This window comes from Nothobranchius furzeri, chromosome 8, assembly GCF_043380555.1.
Source record: "Nothobranchius furzeri strain GRZ-AD chromosome 8, NfurGRZ-RIMD1, whole genome shotgun sequence".
NCBI lineage: Eukaryota > Metazoa > Chordata > Actinopteri > Cyprinodontiformes > Nothobranchiidae > Nothobranchius > Nothobranchius furzeri.
The window spans coordinates 68,737,903-68,763,920 of NC_091748.1; the positions used below are offsets into that span (position 1 = coordinate 68,737,903).

At 43.0% G+C, this 26,018-nt stretch overlaps 1 protein-coding gene across 1 annotated transcript in view; it reads right to left on the bottom strand.

The window, feature by feature from the left end:
* Positions 1–5,964: 5,964 nt before the first annotated feature.
* cachd1 (cache domain containing 1) overlaps positions 5,965–26,018 on the bottom strand; it is a 121,886-nt gene continuing 101,832 nt past the window's right edge. The window contains exons 11-27 of the mRNA XM_015970989.3: positions 24,687–24,810; positions 24,465–24,582; positions 22,332–22,500; positions 22,110–22,252; positions 21,324–21,505; positions 19,336–19,446; positions 18,564–18,686; positions 16,836–16,935; positions 16,291–16,407; positions 15,940–16,100; positions 15,769–15,855; positions 14,621–14,737; positions 13,289–13,440; positions 10,735–10,896; positions 9,939–10,016; positions 9,731–9,832; positions 5,965–6,447 (exon numbers count right to left, since the gene is read on the bottom strand). Coding sequence (XP_015826475.3) covers positions 6,197–6,447; positions 9,731–9,832; positions 9,939–10,016; positions 10,735–10,896; positions 13,289–13,440; positions 14,621–14,737; positions 15,769–15,855; positions 15,940–16,100; positions 16,291–16,407; positions 16,836–16,935; positions 18,564–18,686; positions 19,336–19,446; positions 21,324–21,505; positions 22,110–22,252; positions 22,332–22,500; positions 24,465–24,582; positions 24,687–24,810 — 2,297 coding nt within the window. The 3' untranslated portion in view covers positions 5,965–6,196. The remainder of the gene's footprint in view (positions 6,448–9,730; positions 9,833–9,938; positions 10,017–10,734; positions 10,897–13,288; positions 13,441–14,620; positions 14,738–15,768; positions 15,856–15,939; positions 16,101–16,290; positions 16,408–16,835; positions 16,936–18,563; positions 18,687–19,335; positions 19,447–21,323; positions 21,506–22,109; positions 22,253–22,331; positions 22,501–24,464; positions 24,583–24,686; positions 24,811–26,018) is intronic.

Sequence of the window (26,018 nt, forward strand, 5' to 3'; positions counted from 1 at the left end):
ACCCTTTAACTTAAAGGTGTTATTTTCATCCAGAACCATTCAAACCGCAAAAACCGAATTCATGTTAGCAACATCATCCACACTAAGTTCCAGGTCCAAACGTCTTACCGTCCACGGCTTCAAATGGGTGTTTTCTTTTTGGGACTCTGGTAGTTAGTCCCGAAGTTGAAGAGGTAGCTGTCAGCTGTTTCTTCTGATATCGAGTAGAGAACCTCTCACACCAGTGGTGTTTCCTTGCTAATGACTGGAAGACCCAGCAAATTAGGGAAGTGCTGTGGTCCAGCGAGACAGACAAGTGGTTGGTCCAGTTGTTGGTTTGGACAAAAATGATAACTGACTGAAGTTTTTAGGCAAATGAAAGAGAACCACTTCATTTCAATTAAATTTTTTTCATTTTTTATCTCCATATTAAGAGGCATGGATAAAAGGTTTTAGGCTAGCTTGAGTTGCAGGTTTGCTATTATAGCTTTAACTAATAATGACAGAAAAAACATCCTATACGTTCTGTAGTTTGTTCAGTTAAAATGAAATGTTTAATGTTTTTAGAGAACATGTGAAAGAGTAAGGTGGTCCTTCTTAAAGTGAGATAAAACCCACTGGAGTGAGCAGAAGCCCGTAAGCTGCTCCGTCCTGGCAAATCAAAGCAACGTCTTATGTTCCATCTGAGCCATGTTGCGTTTCCATCTGTGGTAGTTTCTCTGATCCCCTGGCAGGAAACACCACATGTACAGAAATGCTTCATAAATAACTGATAGGGTCTTCCAGGCAGTCCTGCTATAATTCCTCCCCTCCCAGCTTGACCCATGGCCAGCAGCTTGAAACATATTGCAGAACACACTGACTGCCCTTAAGTGTACGCCTTAGATAAGACCACAAAAGAGGGATTTCTTTTGTTCAAAACAAAAGCCTAAATGATCTCCTCTGCTACTTATTGGTTAATCTTAAGGATGGTTTAACTACAAGAACTACATTTTTTTTTACATCTGCATAAAAGTATTTAGTCAGCCACCGATTGCGCAAGTTCTCCCACTTAAAATGATGAGAGGTCAGTAATTTCCATCATAGGTACACTTCAACTGTGAGAGACAGAATGTGAAAAAAAATCCATGAATTCACATGGCAGGATTTTTAAAGAATGTATTTGTAAATCAGGGTGGAAAATAAGTATTTGGTCAATAACAAAAATTCAACTCAGTACTTTGTAACATAACCTTTGTTGGCAATAACAGAGGTCAAACGATTACTATAGGTCTTTACCTGGTTTGCACACACAGTAGCTGGTATTTTGGCCCATTCCTCCATGCAGATCTTCTCGAGAGCAGTGATGTTTTGGGGCTGTCGCCGAGCAACACGGACTTTCAACTCCCTCCACAGATTTTCTATGGGGTTGAGGTCTGGAGACTGGCTAGGCCACTCCAGGACTTTCAAATGCTTCTTACGGAGCCACTCCTTTGTTGCCCGGGCGGTGTGTTTGGGATCATTGTCGTGTTGGAAGACCCAGCCACGTTCCATCTTCAAAGCTCTCACTGATGGAAGGAGGTTTTGGCTCAGAATCTCACGATACATGGCCCCATTCATTCTTTCCTTAACACGGATCAGTCATCCTGTCCCCTTAGCAGAAAAACAGCCCCAAAGCATGATGTTCCTACCCCCATGCTTCACAGTAGGTATGGTGTTCTTGGGATGCAACTCAGTATTCTTCTTCCTCCAAACACGACGAGTTGAGTTTATACCAAAAAGTTCTACTTTGGTTTCATCTGACCACATGACATTCTCCCAATCCTCTGCTGTATCATCCATGTGCTCTCTGGCAAACTTCAGACGGGCCTGGACATGCACTGGCTTCAGCAGCGGAACACGTCTGGCACTGCAGGATTTGATTCCCTGCCGTTGTAGTGTGTTACTGATGGTGACCTTTGTTACTGTGGTCCCAGCTCTCTGCAGGTCATTCACCAGGTCCCCCGTGTGGTTCTGGGATTCTTGCTCACCGTTCTCATGATCATTTTGACCCCACGGGATGAGGTCTTGCGTGGAGCCCCAGATCGAGGGAGATTATCAGTGGCCTTGTATGTCTTCCATTTTCTGATAATTGCTCCCACAGTTGATTTTTTCACACCAAGCTGCTTGCCTATTGTAGATTCACTCTTCCCCATCTGGTGCAGGTCTACAATTCTTTTCCTGGTGTCCTTCGAAAGCTCTTTGGTCTTGGCCATGGTGGAGTTTGGAGTCTGACTGTTTGAGGCTGTGGACAGGTGTCTTTTATACAGATAATGAGTTCAAACAGGTGCTATTAATACAGGTAACGAGTGGACAGAAAAGCTTCTTAAAGAAGACGTTACAGGTCTGTGAGAGCCAGAGATTTTCCTTGTTTGAAGAGACCAAATACTTATTTTCCACCCTGATTTACAAATAAATTCTTTAAAAATCCTGCCATGTGAATTCATGGATTTTTTTTCACATTCTGTCTCTCACAGTTGAAGTGTACCTATGATGTAAATTACTGACCTCTGTCATCATTTTAAGTGGGAGAACTTGCACAATCGGTGGCTGACTAAATACTTTTTTGCCCCACTGTATGTATGTATGTATATATATATATATATATATATATAGATATATATATATAGATATCATTTATTTCCATCAAGTTGCCATTTGTGTATCTGTTTCAGGGGGTTTCCGTAATGGTTTGGTCACATGACTGTGATAGTAATCATCTCAGAAGCGTAAATTTGTGTCTTTGTGTGTATACATAAAATATTTTATTAGATTTGTATATATAATTGTTATATTAATATATCAGTTATCGGCCATAACAGCAATAACAATATTGGATATCGATATCGGCCGACATTTTCATATCTGTGCATCCTCAGTATCGCTAAATATTTCAGTAACTCAGATCAGTATCAGGACACGTTGTTTCCAGATCTACTGTGATTCTGTTTGAGGGGAAAAAAGGAACCCAGATTTTTTAATAAGAATCATAACAGCATGTTTAAGTGTAAAATGTACTTTATCACATTCACATGGCAATAAAAGTCAGTCTGATAACTTTATATATGATACATTTGGGGCGAGGGTGACGTACACATGTTCCTTCAGGTTCTGTATACATACATATAGACTTGTCCACACAACAGCTGGTAAATACTGTTTAAAGGCTTTCCAGGAACAAAAAATGATGGACTCAATTCAGAGGAAAAAACACTTCTTCATTAAACATCTTCTACATGAACCTAAAACCAATCAAGACACAAGAAAGACACAAAACACCAGCATTCAGGAGTTTAAGGACCACAAAGAGCTGGGAATAAACAAAGACTTGATGATTTACAACATTTGAAAATAAACTTTTAATGAAGTCACTAAAATGGGCATGAATGACTATCGTTGCCAAACAATCATAGTGCTGCTTACAGTAACCCCAAAGCCACCGTGAGGCTTTTGTTTTGGTCAGAACTCACTGAAAAGCTGTTGCATCACAAAATCTAAAATCTGGCGGGTTTTTATAGAATTTCCACAAACGCACATTAAACCTTTAAAAACTATAATTCTCTTAAACGTAAACATGTATAATAAAAGTACAGACTTCCATCCAATGTGGACCTAAAGAAAAATAAGCCTAAAGAAAACATCCAAGGCATCAAAAATATATTGAGACACTATGAAGCTTACATCGTATCTTACCAGTTCTGTGTTGTTTTTTAAATGAGTGTCCAGGACACTAATAACGAGCCGTGACTCCGTATTTACACTGTCAAAATGAACACGTGAAAACACTCTGGAGTAAAAGCAAATGTCACACCGACGGGATCTGACCAGACAAACCATCAAACCTCACAAAGATCAGATCCGGTTGAGAACTCCTCAACATTTTATATGTTCATCCAAACCTGTGTAATACTATGTTGTCAAAATAATGCGTTCAGTGAAAATGTTCCAGGTGGATAATCATGCTTTCATCACACACACACACACACACACACACACAAAATCCCATTTTGAGTGGTTCCCACAGAGGAACGGACAGATGATCGTAACCTCTGCACAGCAGCAGCATCTCATTCACTCGAGGAAACAGCATCATGGACGTCGCTGAAAACCGTTCAGAACTCAAACATAAAAAACGTGCAGCATCAGCTTGGCCTCAGAGGCAAAAGGTTGTAGAAAATCACCCGCTTTTTTCTATAGGGAGCCTAAGTCACGCCCATCTACTTCTGGACCACAGGTCCCCGGAAGAATGAAAAAAATGAATGGAAGTCAATGGGGCTAAAACTGCCGTTTTCTAATTCCACTTGTTTTGTGCCACGGATTAAACATATGATGTCTGTGGATTTTAAAGATGCATTTTGATACCAAGAACGTGCTTATTTTCAAACGGGGGAAAGCGCTATTTTAGGTTTTGTGTGAAAATAAGTCCAGGAACTACAACTGCACTTTACAAAAGTCATCGAATAAATGAATGTCATCGAACCAGACACGGAGAAAACTGAGGGAAAAGGGCTGTAAGTTCAGCAAACTTCCCACAGGAGGAAAGAACCACCATAAATCTGGTCAAGTGGTGAGTAGCAGCCACGCTAGGGGAGAGGAGATTATGTGGCGGAACGTCGTATAGGTGAAATCTCAAAGTACGTGACTTGTGTGGTCGAAGCACCCATCATTACTTTTCATTTAAATTGCAGTACAACACATGTGCGAGCCATGGTGTAAGGCTAAGCGAATTAGAAAATAGCGTTTTTAGCCTCGTTGACTCGCATTCCCATTTTCATTCTGACGGGGACGAGTGAACCGACCGGAAAGGGAGGAGAGTCAGGCTCCTTATTCAGGACAGCTTTCAGGATCCCCAGCAGTCTCTACAACCAGGAATGTTTTTTTAATAGATTTTAATATTTTATTTTCTGCTTTGCTTAGCTTTGATCTGCCCCCAGGAGGTCGAATGGCCTTCTCCAGCACCAAGGTTCAGTCTCCACATGCTTAGATATATTAGAACCAGATCAGCAAGCATCATCTCAGAAGAACTTCAGAAAACAGAATTATGTGCTACGTGACACAAACCACTTTCTCCCAAATGCTCTGACACTAAGGTGGATATGGCTCACTCTTTTCTTTTTAAATGAACATTTAACAAAAATGTACTTTTTAAGTTTAAAACATGATTTCGAATTGGCCCAAAAGGTGTTTTTGATTGAAAACCAAAATTGGGAGTGTTTAAAGCCTTGACTCTTAAAATAGGTTTAAAGTAGTAAAAAATTCAATTTTATACAAACTGTAGTCATAAACCTTCATTCCAACTAAAAATTATGCTGTTGATTAATTTTACATTACGAATGAGGAACTTTAAAGACTGAAAATAATGAGCCAGTTACAAAACTACTTCATGTCCTTGTTTTTATCACTAATATTATTTCAATGTTCTTGAAACCTCTTTAATAAATATTAGAAAAAATAATATTGTCCTCTTAGTGTTTATCGCTGAAGCTTTGTCCTACATTGAAGTTAACAGACACTCATGGAAACGTCAGTGTTTGTTGGTGAATCCAGAAGCCTCTCCTTCAGAGGAAAGGCTGCAACGTTCAGGCAAACGCAGCTCCGGTCTTTTTTTTCTGCCTCGAGGAGGGTAAAAAGTTCAGACGCTACGTTGGATTAACCTCCTGGTGTTTAGGAAAAAGCACAACTAGAAATTCTTCCACAGACACTCCAGTTTTCCAAAATGCAGCGAGTGCTCCTGCAAGAGGCCTTTGCAGGACAACTGTCTTTTCAGGAGACGGCAGTCCAGAGAAACCCATCATTGTTCTGTCCAATACTGAAAAATATTGATTTTTGCTTCTCTTTAAAACCTCCAGCTGTACCCTGTCCTCAGTCGTATCTCATCAGGCTCAAACTGGCATTTGTTGCTCCTAAAGGTTCTGCTTGTAGCTGTGAGTCCTGATTCCTTCAGAGGACAAAAATAATCCCACTTGCTTGTATGTACTGGCCGAAGTTTCTTATTGCTGGATGGAATAAGAGAGGCAGATATGTTGCCACTATGGTTGCCGGTGACTTCAATCAGAAGATCCTAGCAGCTACGAGGTGCTCCATCCAGCTGTGGGTCTTCTTCCTGTCATCCATCCATCTAACCTGAAAGTATGCAGAGTATGCCTTCTAATCGGGCCACAGTGTCATTTTTGTAATAAAGAGTGTAATCTCTGCAGGATCAACACTCCGCGTCTACGCTGTGCACGGTCACCGCAGCCTGCAGGTGGTGTGTGTGCGTGTGCAGCGGGTGGTGGTGTGTGTGCGTGTGTCTGTAAGGGTGGAACTTGTGGCTTAGCAATGCAGCTGTCTGAGGGGGGGTGTCCAGGTCCAAGTCGTCGTCGTGGTTACCGACATCGACGCCTGCAGAGAGCGGGTCGTTGTTTCCTGGTGGGTTCTCACTGTCCTCCTGTGGACTCATGGTGCTGTAGCCTAAACACACAAAATCACACATTATTGTTTTAGAAAGTTATTAAATAAAAACGCTGTTTGACCCTTTAAGGGGAATCTTTTCAGTCTGCATTGCTGTAACTTAAAGCTTATGGGGTATGTGCGGGGCTGTGTGGCACACACCAAGGCTCTGTTTTTAGTCCACTCCTGTTTTATATATTTTGGACAAGTAATGCACATTTTAAAACAAAAAATGAGCATATCCATGTACTGAGGAGGAGAATGAAAGAAGAAGTTTTCATTTCTGGATAATTGCTGTTCTCAAAAATCCCAAAGTTTCAGTTAAATCTGCAGCAGGTGAGAAAATAATATTCGCCTCATTTTAAATGGTAAAGCGAAACAAGGAAACAGATTCCCGTGTTTTTCCCTCAGAAGGAGGGCGACCCTCTAATTATGACTTCTAAAATATTAAAAGCTCCAAACAAGACGACTCTCATTCCTGAAAACAAATTCATTCACACCTACGTATCAAATATTTCATAAATAAACACTTCTATAAACACGGGCAGGAGATGTGAAGTACACAGAGTCCAACTAGAAACTGATAACTCATCTGTTCCATCTCCCCATCTGTACTGTTAACATTCAGCCAACAAGCTCACACTTCTGTTTTTGTTTCATTTGAGCCCACTCTTCTCCTCACACTCGCCCTTGTTCTCTCTGTGAAACATTGCTTATGCAACAAGTAACACAGATCCTCATTGCCAGGAAGTGGAATGATGCCATGCGTGTGGGCAGCAGAGAGCTGGCGTGGGTGAAAATGTCCATCCATAGCAAGTGTCAGACTCAGGGAGGGAGGGGGCTTAAAAAGTGAGCATGAGCAACTTATTCTGAGCTGGGGATGAGCGGACAAAAAGGTTCAGATTAAAGAAAAACCAGAGCCATGAACTGGGAGGAAAGGTGAGTGAACACCAAAATAAAAGTCACTGTGATGCTCAAACACCCACAAAAGTCCGTCAGTCTCATCTGCACTGGGTCTGGCCAGACAGAGCCGTCCTAAAAATCTTGGGTCCACAACGCCTGAGATCGAATCAAAAATCAAAATCAAAGATACTTTATTAATCCCAGAGGGAAATTAGAGTTTCAGTACACACAATTCAGAGATCAGACATACATGGGCAAGACACATGACAAGAATTGGTGACTGTGGTTATTCGCAACCCTGAGTCGTGCTACCTTAATAGAGATAAGAGGGTTACATGAGGATTGGTTCAGGTGGAGGGAAAAAAAAGGCACTTCAGAGTTACCCTCCACCAGGAGGGCAGCTTTGCTCTGCACAAAAACACCTCAGACAGATATGCAACAGACTTCAGACAACACAATATAAGTGTCCACTAGGTGGGGTGGTGGGTTGGGACTATCCCCACTTCAGTTCCTGCAGCCACGTTAGAAGCAGCGCATGTCACCTCAGTGTGGATAGGGGGGGAAGCATTGAGGGTTGGAGGGTTGCAGTGACCCTGGAACGTTTCAGCGGCCTTCCCGCAGTCCCGCCCAGGCTGGGAAAGGAGACATTGCATTGCCATAGTGACGGCACATTCCACATATCTTCTGAGGGGGGAGTTTTTGTTGTAGCCTTGCAGGCTCAAGGGCGCCAGATTCCGATTAGAAATTGTTTTGGGGCCAGACAGAGATAATTTCCTCTCTGTCTTACAGTTTGTTGGTCCTCAACCTCTCAAAATCCCAATAATGGACGTTAATCCGTGCAGATTCGTCCACTCTCTCCTTGATGGCATCCATCTTCTGTGCCAAACAATGAATCTCCCCCAAAGTCCCAAGCTTACGATTCATGTCGACAATTATGTGAGTCTGTGAATTCACAGCGAAGTGCAAACCATCTCTGAGCTCCGGGATCAGGCCAATATTCCTCGACAGCTCGTTAATTTTCCGGTAAGCCAGGTAGCCTCCAATGCCGATCAGTAGGAAACACGACACCAACACCACGAATATCCACACGTCTTCAGAGTCCTCCACAGACAGCTGAGATAAACAAATCAAGCTCCACTGTTTCCAGGAGTCCAAGATGCGTCCAACTGGGTCTGTCCCAGAGGGGCATCCGGGAGCCCCTTCTCCCGTTCTCATTGTAGAAAAAATGTTATTAACCGCATTGAGCGACCAGCTGACGAGATCCATTTTAGCGAATTTCAGTTTCCAGTTTCCAGAAAAATGCAGAAGCAGCCGTGCACCCAGCACACACAGACAGACAAAGGGCCTTGAGAATAAGAGGAGAGGAGGAAAAAAGCGTCTGCACCCTCCAAGAGCTGGAAGATCAGGGGTGTGACCGCGCGCCTAAATTCCCAGTTAGGTACGTACCTCGGTTTTAACGTCACGGCTCATGGTCGGTATAGCAGCGGGGGAACAAAACAGGTGCAGCTTTAATGACTCCTAAAATAAAACTTTTGTTGCAGTAAAACTGACATAGCGCTGTGGGGTTTCCTTGTTTGTCCAGAGTTTTCCCCTTTCAGGAATTATGTAGGATTTTTCAGAAATCCATAAAAGTTATAACCTAATCATGTACTGTGATATAATGTTGGAAATACATATATTTTATTTGCTATGCCTGCTTTCGTCCCATAGAGCTCAATGCAATATGAACTGAGCACCGGCCAGCACTAACCAACAGCGCTAGGCTATCGCTTACATACAGACGTCAATCACAGAGCGTGCTCGAGCTTTTAAGGACATACTGGAGTCGACGACCTTTCTCGTGGACAAGTAAGTCTTTAAAATATATGAAAACACAACATGGTGAGAAACAATATTTTTGCTGCTTTGTTGGCTAGGGGAGCGTGTTCAGGGGAGTGTGTTCATGAACGACAGGCGTAAAAACAGAAATGAAAAGTAGGTCTTGGTGTGATACGCTTGTCAGCCACTAGATGGTGCCACTAGACAATAGAAAAAATACAGACAGCTACTTTAAAAACCCTCCAGCCACTACTGAACCTGTTTTTATTACACAGTCTACAGATGTCTAAAGGTCTTGAGTGTTGCATGGTTGATGGTTTATTGATCCGGTTTGGCAAACAGTAATTTTGTTTAGTTTACTGCTGCTGCTTCTCCTGCTCTGGTAAAAAACCATAGGCCCATCCCAGTGGATGCTGGTCCACCACCAGTCCCTACAGTCCCTCAGTTTTTCTGCCAACTCATTTAAAAAAAACACAGAAAGACTGTTAAATTGTAAAAGAGCGGCAACGGGAGCCTGGATGTCCAAACAGGAAGTGAGTGGACAAAATGAAAAAATTTGAATCAGCCACTTCCTCTTTCTTACCGTGGTCACTCTCTGTCCCGGATCGGCCCCAGTATCTCTGTCTCCGCTCAGGGGTGTGAGTGTGTCTCTCGATCACCGCGGCGATAAACCGGGTGTTACTGACTGAAAGATCAGGAGAAAGCACAGTTCAACTCGGAGACCGGTTCTGGTTCTGGTGTCCAAATATCGTGTGTTTATTTGTGAAATTAGTGAGACTGAGTGAACTTACTGATTCCTCTGTCCTCATGGCTGTCTTCGTCCCTCTCGTCTCGCTCGTTGTCCAGGTTGGACATCCTTACGGACATTTCTGCAGCATCACAGCAACAAAACAGGATGGAAAAAGAAATAATAAAGATGCATTTAAAACAGACACAAACATCTAACTCTGTACAAGATCTATTATTTTGTCAGTGAACGGGAATCCTCGTGAAAAAAGTGACTTTAAATAGCAATTACACAACAGAAAAATGTTTGTTGTCTGCAGAAAAAAAAATGAAATTCCTATCAACTAAAAAATGAAGTCAAAAGCTGAAACTTAAAGTGGAATTTTCTTGTTTTAGGATCATGAATCGGAGCTGTTTCACAAATCAGCAGCAGAACTTCATTATTTTTAATCATCTGCTCTTTTTTCATATCTTAGAAGTCGATAAGTGCACCAAAACAAGACAAATAGCCTCTTGTCCTTCATTCAACAAGAACTAAGATAAAAAGGAGAAGCTGTGTGAAGAATGATTCTTGATGCTTAATAAATGTGGCTGATTCACTGATCATCTTCGAGGAAAACTGCGGTTTTGACGGCTTTGCTGCTCTGAAGCTTCCAGACGTGGATTAACACAACAGTAAAAATAAAGCAGCAGTAATGATCTCAGAGTTAAGGTCACCTTTTATCTCCTGAAAGTCATTTTCATTTCATTCACCGTCCAAATATTACAGATTTGATGTGATGCATGAATATTTGAAGCTTGTTGTAATAACCGACCAGCTTATGAAGCAGCCCATTTTTAATGAAACCAGACGTGTCCTACCCTGTGCAGCCAGCGGCGACATGTGCTGGTGTGAGCGTCTGTGGATCTGGTGTCGGTACGCGTACACGGCCAGCACCAGCACCATGATGCATCCCATGATGCCCCCAGCGACCGGACCCACAGGGGCGCTCTTGATCATGTTCAAAGGCGCCACCTCCTCATCTGCGGAAGTGAGCAATAAGAAGAAAGGACATGAGGAAAGCTAAAATCCACCGAGGATTTTATTTATTTATTTATTTATGGTGAAGGATCCAACAGCTCGGGCTCAGATCCGAACTCCTGCTGTGACGCCGGTACATTTTTAAACTTTACTTCTGTTCTCATTACTGTGAGATTCTGCTGAAAAAAGATTCAATCTCAGACAGACGGCCAAGGTTTCCTGTGAAAGAGCTGATGAGAAAACATCAGAGCAACAGAAAAGTTTAGGAGAATCTATTATTGATCAGAAATATTCACTTTCTGTCCAGTTTAGTTGTTGCCTTTGTGTGTTTTCTTCCTGCTGCCCGTGATTGTGTTAATGTGACAAATGTGCTGAAGTTTGGTAGACATCATCCATCCATCCATTTTCTTCCGCGTATCCGGAGTCGGGTCGCGGGGGCAACAGCCTAAGTCCAAAGCCCAAACTACTCTCTCCCCAGCCACTTGGGCCAGCTCTTCCGGGGGATTCCCAAGGCGTTCTGTAGCCAGGTGAGAGACATCGTCCCTCCAGCAAGTCCCGTATTTCCCTTTAGGTCTTTTCCCGGTTGGACGTGCCCAGAAAACCTCACCAAGGAGGCGTCCAGAAGGCATCCTAATAGATGCCCGAGCCACCTCAACTGGCTCTTCTCGATGTGGAGGAGCAGCGGGTCTACTCCGAGCCCCTCCCGGATGACCGAGCATCTCACCCTATCTCTAAAGCCGGGCGTACACTGTGCGACTTTTTCACTTTTTTGAGCCGATTTCCCACTCGTGCGAGAATCCACGAGATCGGGGCGAGTTTTGCGCCGAGCGTGGTGTAGTGTACAGGGGGTTACGAGAGGCGATTAACACCACGTGACCAGCTACCGATCAGCAATCGCGAGCTCGCACGGACTTCTGGCGTGTTTGATATTTTGCTCGTCCCTCGTGAGGGTATCGCACTGCTGAAGCAGCGCTGCGAGCAGCTGCGACCCAAAAAGTATCAGAACCGCTCACGGCGCATGCGCAATCATGCATCAACACCGCTCGCCCGCTATTTCCCTAATAACACACGTTGTTCGTTTTTATTTCAACATGTTTTTTTACTCACAATGACAAGAAAGCGTGTTTGTCGTGTTCATGTCAAATTAACCTGATCACAAAACACAGATTTACTTTCTTTATTTCGTTTTACTCATCCAACCCCCATAAATCCCCGTGTGTCCTCCTGCAGCACTCCCGAAGGACAACAGGCAAGACAAGACAAAAAAGTCTGATGTGTTGAGTAAAAACTGCTATTTTTAGCATATTTTTAGGTCCGATGTGTTGCTATCAGACGTACAGTGTGAACACATGACTCGTGAGATCTGCCCTGCGAGGAAGTCGTACAGTTTGAGCTGAAGCTGAGTGCTACGAGTGAAAAAGTCGCACAGTGTACGCCCGGCTTTAGGAGGAGCCCAGCCACCCTGATGCTTGTGTCCACAATCTTGTTCTTTCGGTCGCTACCAATAGGTGAGGGTAGGAGCGTAGATCGACCGGTAAATCAAGAGCAGGGGTGTCAAACTTGTTTTAGCTCAGGGGCCACATTGAGGGAAATCTAGTCCCAAGTGGGCCGAACCGGTAAATTAAAAACAACTTCAGATTGTTTTCTTTGTTTTAATACAATCAATATAAAACAAGGCTGGAGCCTGAGGACAGTGTATCCAAAATAGTACAAGTACAACACCTGAAGTGTACTTGAACATTTGAAAAACATTAAAAATCAATAAATAAAAAAAACATTCCTTAGCGATTCAAAGAGCTTACAGATCACATGGCTAGATCAGTTCCATGCAGCACTTAAAGTATATTTGACTCGTTTTACTTTACATCTTTTAGCTTTCACCAGCACATCAACATCAGAAGTCACATCCTGAGTGGTGGCCAACTTCAGGATGTGATTCAAGTTCTTGTGTGAGCCTTGAGCGCAGCTTTGTTTTATTTATACTCATTACAGAGAAAACTTGCTCACAAAGATACGTTTATTTTCACTCTACATTGTAAAGTATGAAAATAAAGTTTACACAACCATCTCGTGGGCCGGATTAAACCCGCTTGCGGGCCGCATGTTTGACACCCCTGATCAAGAGCTTCACCTTCTGACTCAGCTCTCTCTTCACCGCGACAGACCGGTACAACGCCCGCATCACTGCAGACGCAGCACCAATCCGCCTATCGATCTCACGCTCCAGTCTTCCCTCACTCGTGAACAAGACCCCGAGATACATAAACTCCTCCACTCAGAGCAGGACCTCATCCCTGACCCGGAGAAGGCGTTCTACCCTTTTCCGACTTAAATTTGATGGATGTAAGTTGCCAGAAAAAGGAATTTGTTTAGAGAATTCTCTCCGTCTCTCACCCAGAATTCCCAAACCGTCTGCGTACGGACTCTTGGCACCAACGATGCCTCCGAAGCACTCCTTCTGCAGGGCACAGTACGGCTTGTCCAGGCGAGTCTTACCATCGCTGTCCACCATGCACCACTCACAGTCCAACACACCGAAACAGTCACTGAAACACGGAGCAGAACGCTGGGATTAGAGCAAAACTGAAGAATGGTACATTTTATATATTTTAAATGTATTTCTGTCAAACTGAAGTACCGGTAAATAAATAATTGGAACTGTGGCTAAAATGTACATTTTTCACAGTTCCTATCTGAGGGTTGTGACTTATCAGGGTATCTGCAGGTTTAAGGGAGCCAGATTTAAGACTTTTTAAGACCTTTTTTAGGGTCACTTTCACCAAATTTAAGCTATTTTTTTAATTAAATTTAAGCTATAATTTCCAGCTATTGCCTGGAACCGGTGCTAACCACGTCGTGAACGTGGGATTAGCCATCCAGTTACCTTTAATGTAGCACTTCCCCATGGCGCAAACTCCCACTAGCATGCTGATCTAAAAATAGCCCCCTTTCACAACCAACCGAATGTGTACGGTTCCGCTTATGTCAATATCATACACAAAAAATGCCAAACTAACTAGAAATTCATGAAAATTTTATAGAAATAAAAGAATCTTGTTTATTGGGTCTTTGGTAATTTAAGACCTTTGGAAACTATTTAAGGATTATTTGTCATTTTTAAGGATTTTTAAGGCCTTAAATTTGGAAAAGCTAATTTAAGACTTTTTAAGACTTTTTAAGGACCCGCGGATACCCTGCTTATACAGGCATATACTATCTGAACTAAACAGAATGTTTAGAGTGTTGATGGAACCAAGAGACCCACATAGCAGCACAGAAAGATGCAGAAGGAGGGGTTTTCCATAATATGTCTCCTTTAAAGTGTGGGACAGTTGTTTAATCAATACATTTGCAGTAATCTCTAGTAGGAATGAATGTTTCTGTTTTCCCAATGAATCACTTCTAAAGTCCAAAAGCTCCGTCAGAGCAGGAATTGAGCCACTTTTTATTACAGGAAGTTCTAGAGTCTGAAGGTTCACATTGCTCTGAGCAGCTCATGTTGAAATGCATTATGGTCCGTTTTAATGTGGAGTGCATCTTTGTGCCACACGAGGTGTCGGAGGCACCTTATACAGATCAAACGTACATTTCACTAGAATTAAAGACAATGATGCAGTTTTCCTTCAGATTACCACTAGGGGGCAGTGTGCTGTTGATGTTTCTCACTACAAGAGAGAAAACCTGTGTTTGTTCAATAAGTCGGTGAGCATCCAGTCCGCCCTGTACCTGCTGGTGTATCTCTGACTGCAGCGGGTGTTGATGCACTGGGGCAACGTGTCGAGCAGACTGGGATCGATCACGTTCAGACTGACTGGCTCTTGATGCACCTCGCAGCTGGGGTTCCTGTACGACCGAAAAAAAAAAAAAGTCAAAACTTTCAAGAATGCTGGCACGCAACAACACATTATATATGAAATATTCATTTAAACCCAAAAAATTATTAAACAAACACAGGAAAGCTAAAAACGAAATGAAAAACCACCAAAACAGCATTAAAAGAATGCCTTCAGATTAAATGCCAGCGACAGCTCAGCAGCTGACTGACAAGGGAAAAAAAGATAATTCTGACAAAGACAGACAATAATTATGAGTCTTCCAGAGATAAAAGAAGGATCTGAAACATTGATGAGCTGTCAAAGGCAGCTGATGGCTGATGAAAGGAGGTGGGCGAAGCAAGACAGGGATGACATACAGATGCGGGGGGAGGAGGGAGGGAGGAAAGCTGTGAGAGAAAAGTGAGGAAACACCCATAGAGGAACATAGAAAGCAGCAGCGGAGAGCTTCCGTCTGACAGGCAGCGTGCGTAACCATGGTGACGGGAAGCTGAGAGGCCATGCAGGCTGCATGTGTGAATGTTAAAGATCTCTTACTAAGAAAAGGGATCAATTAAATTGTCATATTTTAAACAGTGCGTGATTGATGTCCGCAGAACTAACAAATAAGTATCCAAGAGTGAAAAATAATTAAATTATTGATCATTTCTGACTCAAAGATGATATAAAAACGTTTTTTTGGAAGGGGAGCAGAACTCGTTGTCCTGTTAGGTTATTGCGCTCTCTGCTGGAGCGTCTCTCTTGTGGTTTTTCTGCTAGAGCGTCTCTTCTGAGTCGTCTCTGCTTCCAGGGCGTCCCTGATGGGACTGCTATATCTTTTCCAAGGTCTCTTCTACAGCGTCTCTGCCAGAGCATCTCTGCCTTCACCGGACTCTCCCTGACCCTCCTCACATGTCCAGGTGGTCAGTGCATAGGCCTTTCTTCTGCAGATCTAATACCTCTCACCTGCTTAAACGGTCTTCCTTTTTGTCGCCGTTCGGGTAAAAGCTGCTGCAGACTGGAGCCAGTGTGCTGCTCAGGTAGTACATTTGTAATGCTCACCTGTTCTCAGCGTTGGTGAGGTTGCCCGTGCACTCGTTGACCTCCAGAGGACACTCACATGGACACTCGCACTCATTCTGCTCCATCCTGAACAAGAAAAATAAGCACAACAGTTAGACGACATCAACACGTCAGGTGATTTGCTTCATTACGAGCTGCTTCACTGACGACCTGTGGCAGTTGAGACAGAGGCGGTCCACCGTGCTGCAGGCGCAGAACGCCAGAGAGTCGCACGTCTCGTTGACTATGCCGGCGAACGCGTTGGTGCCGGGGATTCTGGTCAGGCGGTACCTGGAACAATGGCTGCCGTGGACGAGGTTGGTGAGGTCACCCTGAGCGAGGAAGATTTACAGACGTCAGTCATATCTGATCTAGAAGAGTCTTCTGATATATTTTTTAATTATTTAACCAGAAACACTCGAAATGAAATGAATATTAAAAGTAGCAGCATCATGTGTCACCACAAGATGGCAGTGTTGTACCACAAGACTGTGTGAATGGCTGAGAGGCCCCGTGCTGTACCGTTATACTGGTGTTGAACTTGTAGAAGCGCTGCACCGTGCGGTCACTGAAGCTGTTGCAGAGGTTTTTCTTGACAAAGTTGGGATGATTCAGGATGTCGTTGGCCACCAGCGGCTCCTAACATCAAACACAAACCTTAGGCTGATTAAAAGGAGCAAATAAATGATTTTTACAAATCTTGCAGAAGAATCTTCTTTTGATTGGTTTGCTGTAAGCAAAAATGCTCATTTAAATGTAAACATGAAGAAACTACTGGACAAGTCGTTAATCATTCAACGTTTAGAATGAAAACTGCAGCTTCTACAAGTGTAATAATGTCGTATTTCACAAGAAACATTGGTTTTGCGACCAGTAAACAGATTTTCTATAATAAAAGATCAAGTCCAGCAAGTCTACGGTCTCTAATTTCAATTTCTAAAGCTTTGAAATAACAGAAATAGGAGGAACGAGTCTTTTTTCTCTGATCGCCCATTTAAATTGACATTTCTTCACCACAAGGATGATAAAAAATCATTGTTTAAATGATGTCTCTGATCTTTTCTTACCTTGTGTGTAATGTGCTGCTGTTCTGCAGGAGCATGACCTTTAGGGTCAATGAGAGTGGGATGGGCAACCAGGTAGCCTCTGTCCTCCATTATGAAACATCTGTGATGTAAACAAAAAACTCCTTATTTCAGATGAGAGCCTGAGACAGTGTTTCCCCTAGGAATTTGATATGGATTGATCAGAAGTTGCTATGTGTGTTTTGTTTATTTGAAAACTATTTACAGAGCAGCTTCAGAATTTAGATTAAATATTTTTGATCCCAATAGTAAAGAAACTATTACCGAACAAGTTTTTCAATAAAATCAGAACATTAATATTTAAGTGCAAGAAGTAACACATCTGAACTCAAGCAGTAGGAACTAGGAAATATGAAATACTAGAACCAGACACAACTTTTTAATTTTTTTCTATTTTAATTTGATTTAACTGATTTTTTTCCTAACGTTGCTGGCATTTTCCCCACACACAGTTAAACAAAACAATGCTGATTAAGGTGTGTGTGAGAGTGAGTGAGTGAGTGAGAGAGTGAGAGAGTGAGTGAGTGAGTGAGTGAGTGAGTGAGTGAGTGAGTGAGTGAGTGAGTGAGTGAGAGAGAGAGAGAGAGAGAGAGAGAGAGAGAGAGAGAGAGAGAGAGAGAGAGAGAGAGAGAGAGAGAGAGAGTTAAAATGATTTAAAAAAAACCCGACCGGAGCAGAGGCAGTGACCAACGCAGCACGAGCCGTTTTCAGCTCTGTCTTGTCAAAAGCACCACGTACGTTACGAAATAAGTAACTTTAAATATTCAACCGAAAAAGAGGCGAGCTGAAGAAAACCTAGGGAGTACTGAAGAAACGTGAGCAACAGTGACGCAATCACAGAGAGACCCGTTACTGTGTGTGTGTGTGCGTGGATGCCTGGGCCGGACTGAGCTCCTGGCTACAGAGGTTTGTGTGTAGGGAGGGGCGGGCGCTCCATGTGACTGGCCAATCACAGAGCGTGAAGACAGTCAGTTACCCAATGAGGATTTTCCTTCAGCACGATTACAGATATTTCAGAGTTTTACTCATTTCACGATCGTATTCGTCAAAAATACTTTATCAGTACCGGATACTCGTCTGAAACGAGTACCCGGCTCATCCCTAGCTGTAACTACCCTGCCCTGCCTCCTCCTCCTTGCTGCCTGCTGGCTGTGATCACAAGCAACAACATAGTAATTCCCGCTGCTTCTTCGGGAAACGGCGCAAAAAAAGAATATATAAATAAATAAATAAATAAATAAATAAATAAATAAAACCAATAAAACTTGGGGTCTTGTAGGCGTGGCGCTACATATTCAAGTGACACGGATCGTATGAAAAAAAATCAGATATGGCTCGCATGTGGGGAAAAATAAGCGGATTTAATGCGCTTTTGCCTGCAGTGTGAACGTAGCCAAAGAAACACACACAACTGCAGCTGCTACTAAACTCAAAAACAGTTTTTTTATAAAACTCCTGAAGCCAACAAAGACAGCATGAAGGATGTGGACAGAGAGGGGAGGAGAGGAACAAAGGCTGACGGGAAGGGAGAGAGGGAAAAGGATCAAACATCTCCTTCTCCAGCAGAAATGTCCTGATAATCAGCTCATCTCCCAGCAGCCTTAGTTCCTGCTCACTAAAACATAAACGTAAGCTTCCAAGGACTTCCAAACGGAAGCGTGGGAATAAAAGGAATTACATGCAAGAACAGTCAGCCACGAATCCCCCTACCTGATCTTATGGCCTTTGTCCTGGTTACAGATGGGCAGCAGATCCAGAAGGACCTTGTAGAAGTAGCGGAGAGTGAAGTCGATGCCCATCACTGCAATCGCATAACCAGGGGCCATCTGGGAACTGCAAGGGATCACACGTGTGGAAAAACGTGGAGAGAATTTAGAATTTCTGCTGAAAAAGGCAGCCGTGCCGCAAAACGTCACTTTTATTTAAACGAATAGAAAACAAAAGAAAAATACTGGAGTTGTGTTGAAATGTGGGCAAACTTCAGACTGTTTGTCATGCTCGCTGAGCAAGTCAACAACAAACTTATCACACACACACACACACACACACACACACTGCATGTTTGTATTCACTCAGTGTGTGTGCACACACCGTGATAAACAGTCTGCATTGTGCTGCTGTAAGCAGTGCAGTTCGAGGCTCACTGAGCAAGAAATAAATATTTTAATCTCATCTCGGGACTCTTTGTAGACGGCGTTTTGAAATCTGTGGCCAGCAGACGCTCAGTCTGTCGTCTGGCTCTTCCCTCCACTACTGGAGGAGTTTATTTAGTAGCCTGAGGGCGCTTTGGGAGAGCTGATACTTGGAAATAACTGTGACTGATCGTTCAGCAGAAGGATGTCAGGCACTAAAGAGCCACAAAGTGAAATTAGTCAAAGGTCTCTTAGTTGTCCTCTGATTACTTCCTGTTTACAGAGATGGTGCAGACTGGCTTCACACACACTTGTCAGTCATTAAACTCTTCCTCCTGTGGTCTGTTCACCTGGAGGCGTGGATGGTGTGGCTGATGGTGACGACGTATCCCGCCCCGCCAACATCCAGGTACGGACCGGTGAAGGTGATGAGACCGGGGTTGGCCACAGCATGCTGGTACCTGCACAAATAACAAGGTGATGAAGAGAGACCCGGATGATGTCCTTTGACATTATTAATACACTTCTTCTCACCGTTAGAATCGGTAATTTCAATAAAACATCTGTGAAGATGACTGCATGGAAACCACAAGCTAGACTATCTGCTAATGGCTTTAGCACAGGGGTGTCCAAACATCTAAAGAGATGTAAAAACTTTATAGCGATTTTTTGATAAATTGGGATTTTTATCAGTAAAGATTTGGAATTAAAAAGTTTAAAAAGTTGTCAAATTTGTAGAAATTCTACAAATGCAACTGAAGGCCGTGCAAAATCAGTCCAAGGGCCGCAAAAGGACCCCGAGCCGCACTTTAGACACGCTTGGTTTAGCGGCTAAATGAAGCTGACTGAAGCAGCATCATAAATGTGATGAAGCAGGAATGCAAGAAAGAATATTAAAATTAAAAACGTGCATCTTCGGTTGGGTAAAAGATGTAAAAAGTGTTTTAAAAGACCTAAAATACTCAAAAATCATTAAAAACAGAGAATTACTATTAGAATAATAATAGAAATCAAAATTTAAATTTTGACCACTAATTAACTGACTCATGAAATATTGTTTTATTTTTTCTCCTAATTTAGGCACCTTGAGTCCTCCTTAGAACTGACACATTGAAAGCTAGGACTTTAAAGAGACTTTAAGGAGTTTTGAATTTTTATGCTCGCGATTGCCCCCTCAGGCCAAAAACGTAACGGCAGCTTCAATAGTAGGCTCGTGCACGAGGCGCGCATGCTGTACGTGCACACTCCTTAACAAAAATAACAGCTGAGACAGTCCCGTTTGTGTGTGTGTGTGTGGCCCGGAGGACAGAGGACAGGAGAACCCGCAGCTAATTAAATAATTTGGTTCTGTAGCTTTCTCTTCAGCACAGCCGACAAAGGTTTATGATGGGTCAGTCCTCCTGCATGCTCAGATCATTCCCTTCCCTTGCTTGAAAATTTGTTCCAAAATGAAAGCTGAACCCACATCTTTTTTATCTGTGAATTCAATGCCGTTCGGCGAGTCTCAAATAAAAATTTGGGCATCTTACTGTAAAAAATATACCATTAATGTAAAAAAGAAACTCTAAATGAAATATGTTCACACCCAGAATCAAACCCAGGTCTTCTGCATGGGAGTCAGACATCTTACAAGGTGAGCTACACTCTAATAACATTCACAGTATATGTAACATTTATATCCTTGATGACAGCTGAAACAACGTCAAACCAAAGAACGGTTCGGAGTGAAAATGGCTATTTTGTTGCTAATTTGCAGGAAATATCTAGAAGAAAGTTCTACAGAAAGTAGCTAAGGGTCCTCAGAAATGTAGCTAGGTTCATCACTAGGCATTAGGAACATCGACAAAGTGGCACTACCTCCCTCTCTGCTGCTAAAGCTACGGATAGCAAATGCTACGGGCGATGCCTGAGTGTGTTCGCGCATGAAGCAGCCTGCTCGACCCGAGCAGCTCTCTTTTTCTGTGATTTTACAGAAAAACAGGCAATCACAGTAAAAATGCCAGGGCTCATTCTACAGGACCAGGGCATTGCAGGAGAATGTAGGAAGAAGAAATTTATTATTTCTATACATAATTTGGCTGTCAAACTTCCATAATGTCCCTTTAAATACAATCCTTCACTTTTCATCTTAAGACAGAACTTTTTCTCACGGGGACAGAAAACTTTAGACTGTTTTTAGTGAATCAGGCAGCTTTATAGTCAACTAAACTAATTCTCCTAAACGAAACCTGCTATGCCCCTCTAACAAACACACACACACACACACACACATGCACGCAAGCACGCACGCACACACGCACACACACACACGCACGCACGCACGCACGCACATGCTCACCATTGTCTGCGGGTCGGGTCGAAGGCTTTGTCCATCAGCGATCCCGGGTAGATCCGGAGCACCCCGCTGGGCGTTGCTATGTAACGGCGCACAATGTAGCAGTTGAGACTACTCATTTCCATTAGTGTCATCCATTCATCCGTAACGTGACTGGTCGCCATAACCTCGTTCCTGACGGAGGACTGCAGAGGGGAACGGATGAAGGGATGAGAGGATGAAGAGGGACAGCGGAGAGTGAAACCAAACACAGGAAAAGTTCCTAAACTCGTCGTGTGTCTGGTTCTAAAACGTCATTTCGGTGTGATCCTAAAATCAAAGCTGACATCAGAAGAAGCAAACCTAGCTCGATTAGTCATGGAAAAAACAACAACAACAACATCCCAGAATCGTCCGGAGTGAAGCCGCTGAGTCTGAAAGAGGTGATGAGGTCACCGGAGGGAGTCTTTAAGACCAGCCTGGGAATCTGAGCAGGGACTGGGATTGAGGTTTAATCTCTACACCCCCCTCCTGGGTAAGGAATCCACACAGAATGCCAAAAACCCACGAGGGTGTTTGTCCCCTTCTGAAAGATGCAGAAAGCTCAGCTGTGACGTAAGATGATCAGCATTCACCAACAATAGGACTTAAAGTCACGCTGCAGAGGCTGGGATTCATGAAAACCTGCAGAAGCTAGCGTGAGGAGGGGGGGGGGGGCACCGTATGTTTGTTTGGTAAACAGATGAAACCCTGAAAGTACCTCCAGGCGGCTCATCTGCATTTGTGTGGGTTTAACGGCTTCTGGAGTACCTTGAGGCCGGGATTGGCAATGAGCCTCGTGTTGTCGCTCAGGTAGGCCGTGTAGTGCTCCACCATCCGCTTGGTCTCCGGCTGACTCAGGTGCTCGTAGGGGGAGGAGAAGCTACCAGCTGATAGCATCACAGTGGGGGACTCTGGGAAACAGAGAAGGCACAAGGAGGCAATGAGAGACGCGATAAAAGTTTCCAGGCCGAGATACGATGATGTTCCTACCAACGGTGGCGAGCTGCTTGAAGTGCAGACAGGAAGTGGGCTGACCCAGCAGATCCAGACGATGGTAGAGCAGCTTGGAGCTCGGAGCCGTGTTCAGGTTCTTCAGCTGCTTCACCGGGATCTCCGGCTGCACGTACATGATGCACAGGATGAAGGACGTGTCCTGGACCTGGAAGAGACACAAAAAAGAGAAGAGATTTATTGGAATCTTGTTTCCAAGAAAAACCAGTGAAGCCAACCTAAACTCTCCTGCTTTTAAATCAATTTCCTGGAGTTACTGCACAGCGTATTAGAAATTTGACATTCATGGTGACGTGTGAGGGCCGCTGAGGAAAAATGAGGTGAAATGTTCAAATTTTATTGAAATAAATATTAAAAGTTGGTTATTTCAAAAATTTGTTCCAATTTTATTATTATTGTAACCGAGGGTTCTGGGTGGGTTTTAACTGATTTACCTTTTAAAAACAGTTTATACTAGTAATACTATAGTAATAATAGTAATAACAATAATAATAATGAGTGCTAGATGCAATGTTTTGACTACTTTTTAAGGATCCTTTATGGCTGAACCAACAGAACTTCAATCCTTTGCCTCATTCCTCAAACAACATCTGAATATTTATCTAAATAACCTCATTTGACTTTTTGTCCAAACATTTAACCTATTTTCCTCAACATTTCAAGCTCAACATCCACTCTTCCTCCTTTTTTCTTTTCTTCCAGACCTGATTAGCCTTCCAAGACTTTAGGGAGTTGACTCCAAGTTATTTTTCCTTTTCAGCTCCTATACATGTTTTTCAAAGTAACTTCAGGTCTCACATTATCTTAGAAAAAGAGAGCAACTGTTTCTTTTGTGGTTCTGGAAAACTAATTCAAATCAAGCTCAAGTTGACATGCTTAAACTCTTAGCGTCGGTGAGAAATAGGGATGGGTACCGAATTCGGTACTTTTTAAGGTACCGACCGAATTCCATAGTACCGACCGAGCACCGATTCACCTCATTTGAAACGGTGCCTCGTTTCGGTACCCGTCCTTCATAACGAGAACTTGCCTAGACAGCTGCGCATGCGCAAGAGCGTTATGTCGTCGGTCGCTGAGAGCGAGTTGTAAACGGAGCAGCATGGTAGAAAGAACGCACGCTAAAGCTTGGGTCCACTTCACTAAATGTGATGGGTAACTGGGTGATGATGAAACCAGCGACAACGATCTAAGTGAGACATCCTCATCTTAATCTGCTCCGGTAGGTAAATAAAATGTTTAAGATAACGTTAGCTTGATATGTTAGCTTCTGTTTCGCTAATGGTGCGTTCGCTTTCTCCTCGGAACTCCGATTTTCCGAATAGAAGAACATGAACGCGCTCTAAAGTTTGGCTTCACTTTACTAAATGCGACGGTTGATTGGGTGAAGATGAAATCAGCGACAACGATCTAAGTGTGAGGCATCATCGTTTAAATCTGCTCCAGCAGTTAAATAAACTGTTTAAGATAACGTTAGCTTGATAAATTAGCTTCCATTGCCACCGTTGTTATCAGCTAATGGTGCGTTCGCTTTCTCCTCGGAAATTCTAACTTCCCAGTAGGAAAAATCAAATGAAAAAAGACGGCAAAAGGAATGAAGATGCACAGTAAATTTAGTTCACAGTAAAGATGTTTGCTTCAGTTTAATTATCAGCTTATAAAACTACAAGGACGATGTTAGAATACAAACAGTTGTATGTTATTTATCGTGATATTTATCAAATATTGTTATATATTGAGAAAAATATATATTTAATTATAAAAGAGAATTTAAATAATAAACACTCAAAAGTATCGAAAATTGGTACCGTTAAGTACCGGTATCGATTCCTAGGTACCGGGACGATTCAAATGTCAAAGGTACCCATCCCTAGTGAGAAAGTTAAACAAAATGTCCGAAAGCATTTACAAAGAGGCCAACGTGAATTTGTCACAGAATCCGATATTCTGCTCCTGCCAGAACATCTAAATGTCAGAACGGGAAAAAAGAAAAAAAAGGACCCAGGGTGGCAGGGTGCTGCTGCTTTCCACACAGGCCTTTGGCTGGTTTCTAGCATGATGATGGACTGAAGGTTTAAGTAAAGAGCGTGCTACACAGTCTACTAATCCACCCACCAGTTTCCAGGCGTAGCTGACGTTGTACGCCTCTTTGCTGTTGTCCCTGAGTCGGTTGGTGTGCCAGGACAGGGAGGAGTTAACTGGCACAGTGATGACCTGACTGCCCAACGGAAGGCTGTGAAAGAAAAAATACATTTAAATATGCCCTGAATCTTTGAAACGCTAGCTAAATTCTGCCTGTTGGACAACAGGTTTGCCTTCCTGCCCGCCTGCTGTTACCTGAGGATGTTCTGCCGGACAGCTGGGAATCCTGGGATATTCTCATAGTGGATGATATCTGTGTGCAGGGGAGGCTCTGTCATCAGGTAGGGCCGTGTCAGAGACGGGTGCATCAGGGTGTAACCTGGGAGAATCAGGTGACCAGTTAAAATTAAAGTCCAATTTGAATTAGCAGTTTTACCACAAAAAGCATTCCTTAAGTGGGACATCTTTCTTCTTAAATAAGTTCTAACAGGTCTATGGTTGATGAAAATAACGTTTGTGACGTTCTTTGCTCAAAATCAATCTCACATCTCAACAGCTCCACGGCCGACATTTTCAGTACCTTCCAGAATGACTCGTTTAAGCGCTCTGTCACTTTAAGAAAACAAGCTGCTGCTGGCCACACCCACTCACCCACTGACTGGCTGCTATGAGGTGCTTTCACCAATTCACACAACAAGAAGCAAGAAGAAACATGGTCTGTAGTATGCTTTCTGCCTTTATTTTTTTCTTGTGTTGCTACGTGTGTTTGTGGAAAACACACCCATCAACTATAACAGTGGCTGTTAGCCGCATGTTGGGCCTTACGGACGTTACACAACAATTACACATCTGGTAGAAATCCAGGGTGAACACCGACAGGGGAGATAAGATCATTTTCTTTATTTTATTAAAACTGTTATAGCAAATCTACAGAACAAGCTAGGTTTTGAACATTAACACGGTCAGAGAACGCCCACCCACCTTTCCCCTCGAGTATTTTCCCTGAGACGCCTCTGCCGGAACCTGAAACCTGCGATGCCGGAGGAAACGATACAGCACTATACACTAGTCGCCGTATTTTTTTTTATTTTGAAAAGTTTCTTGTTGCGCGTGAGTTCAAATGGTGTTTTTCTTTTTGAGACTAAAGCTGAAGTGGTAGCAGCTGGCTGTTTATCCTTCTCTGGTATTATTGAGCGGAGAACCCCGGTGTTCTGTTGATGAATGCATGAGCGCGTAACCTAACCTAATTTATTTTCAAAGTTTGCCACGACATTTTCAAGCAGCTCATCGAAGTGTTTAATTCACCATAAACAAAATCTGAAAGAAAATGGAAGGAAGGTATTTATTCACATCTGGAGTGTTTAGTAAAGCAGTAGAGACCCACAACAGGGCAACAAAACGTCTTTTTTCTTTTCTGCAAACATCAAATAAAAAAAAAACAAATAAAGAGAAAATAATGTTTCTAGCTGCTGCAGGAGTCATATCTGACCGCTGTCCATAATTAGCCTAGTGAACTAGACCAAATTCTTGCTTTGCAAAGTTTGGTCAAGGCACGCTCCATTGGAACCTCCGCAGCTCCTACCAGGA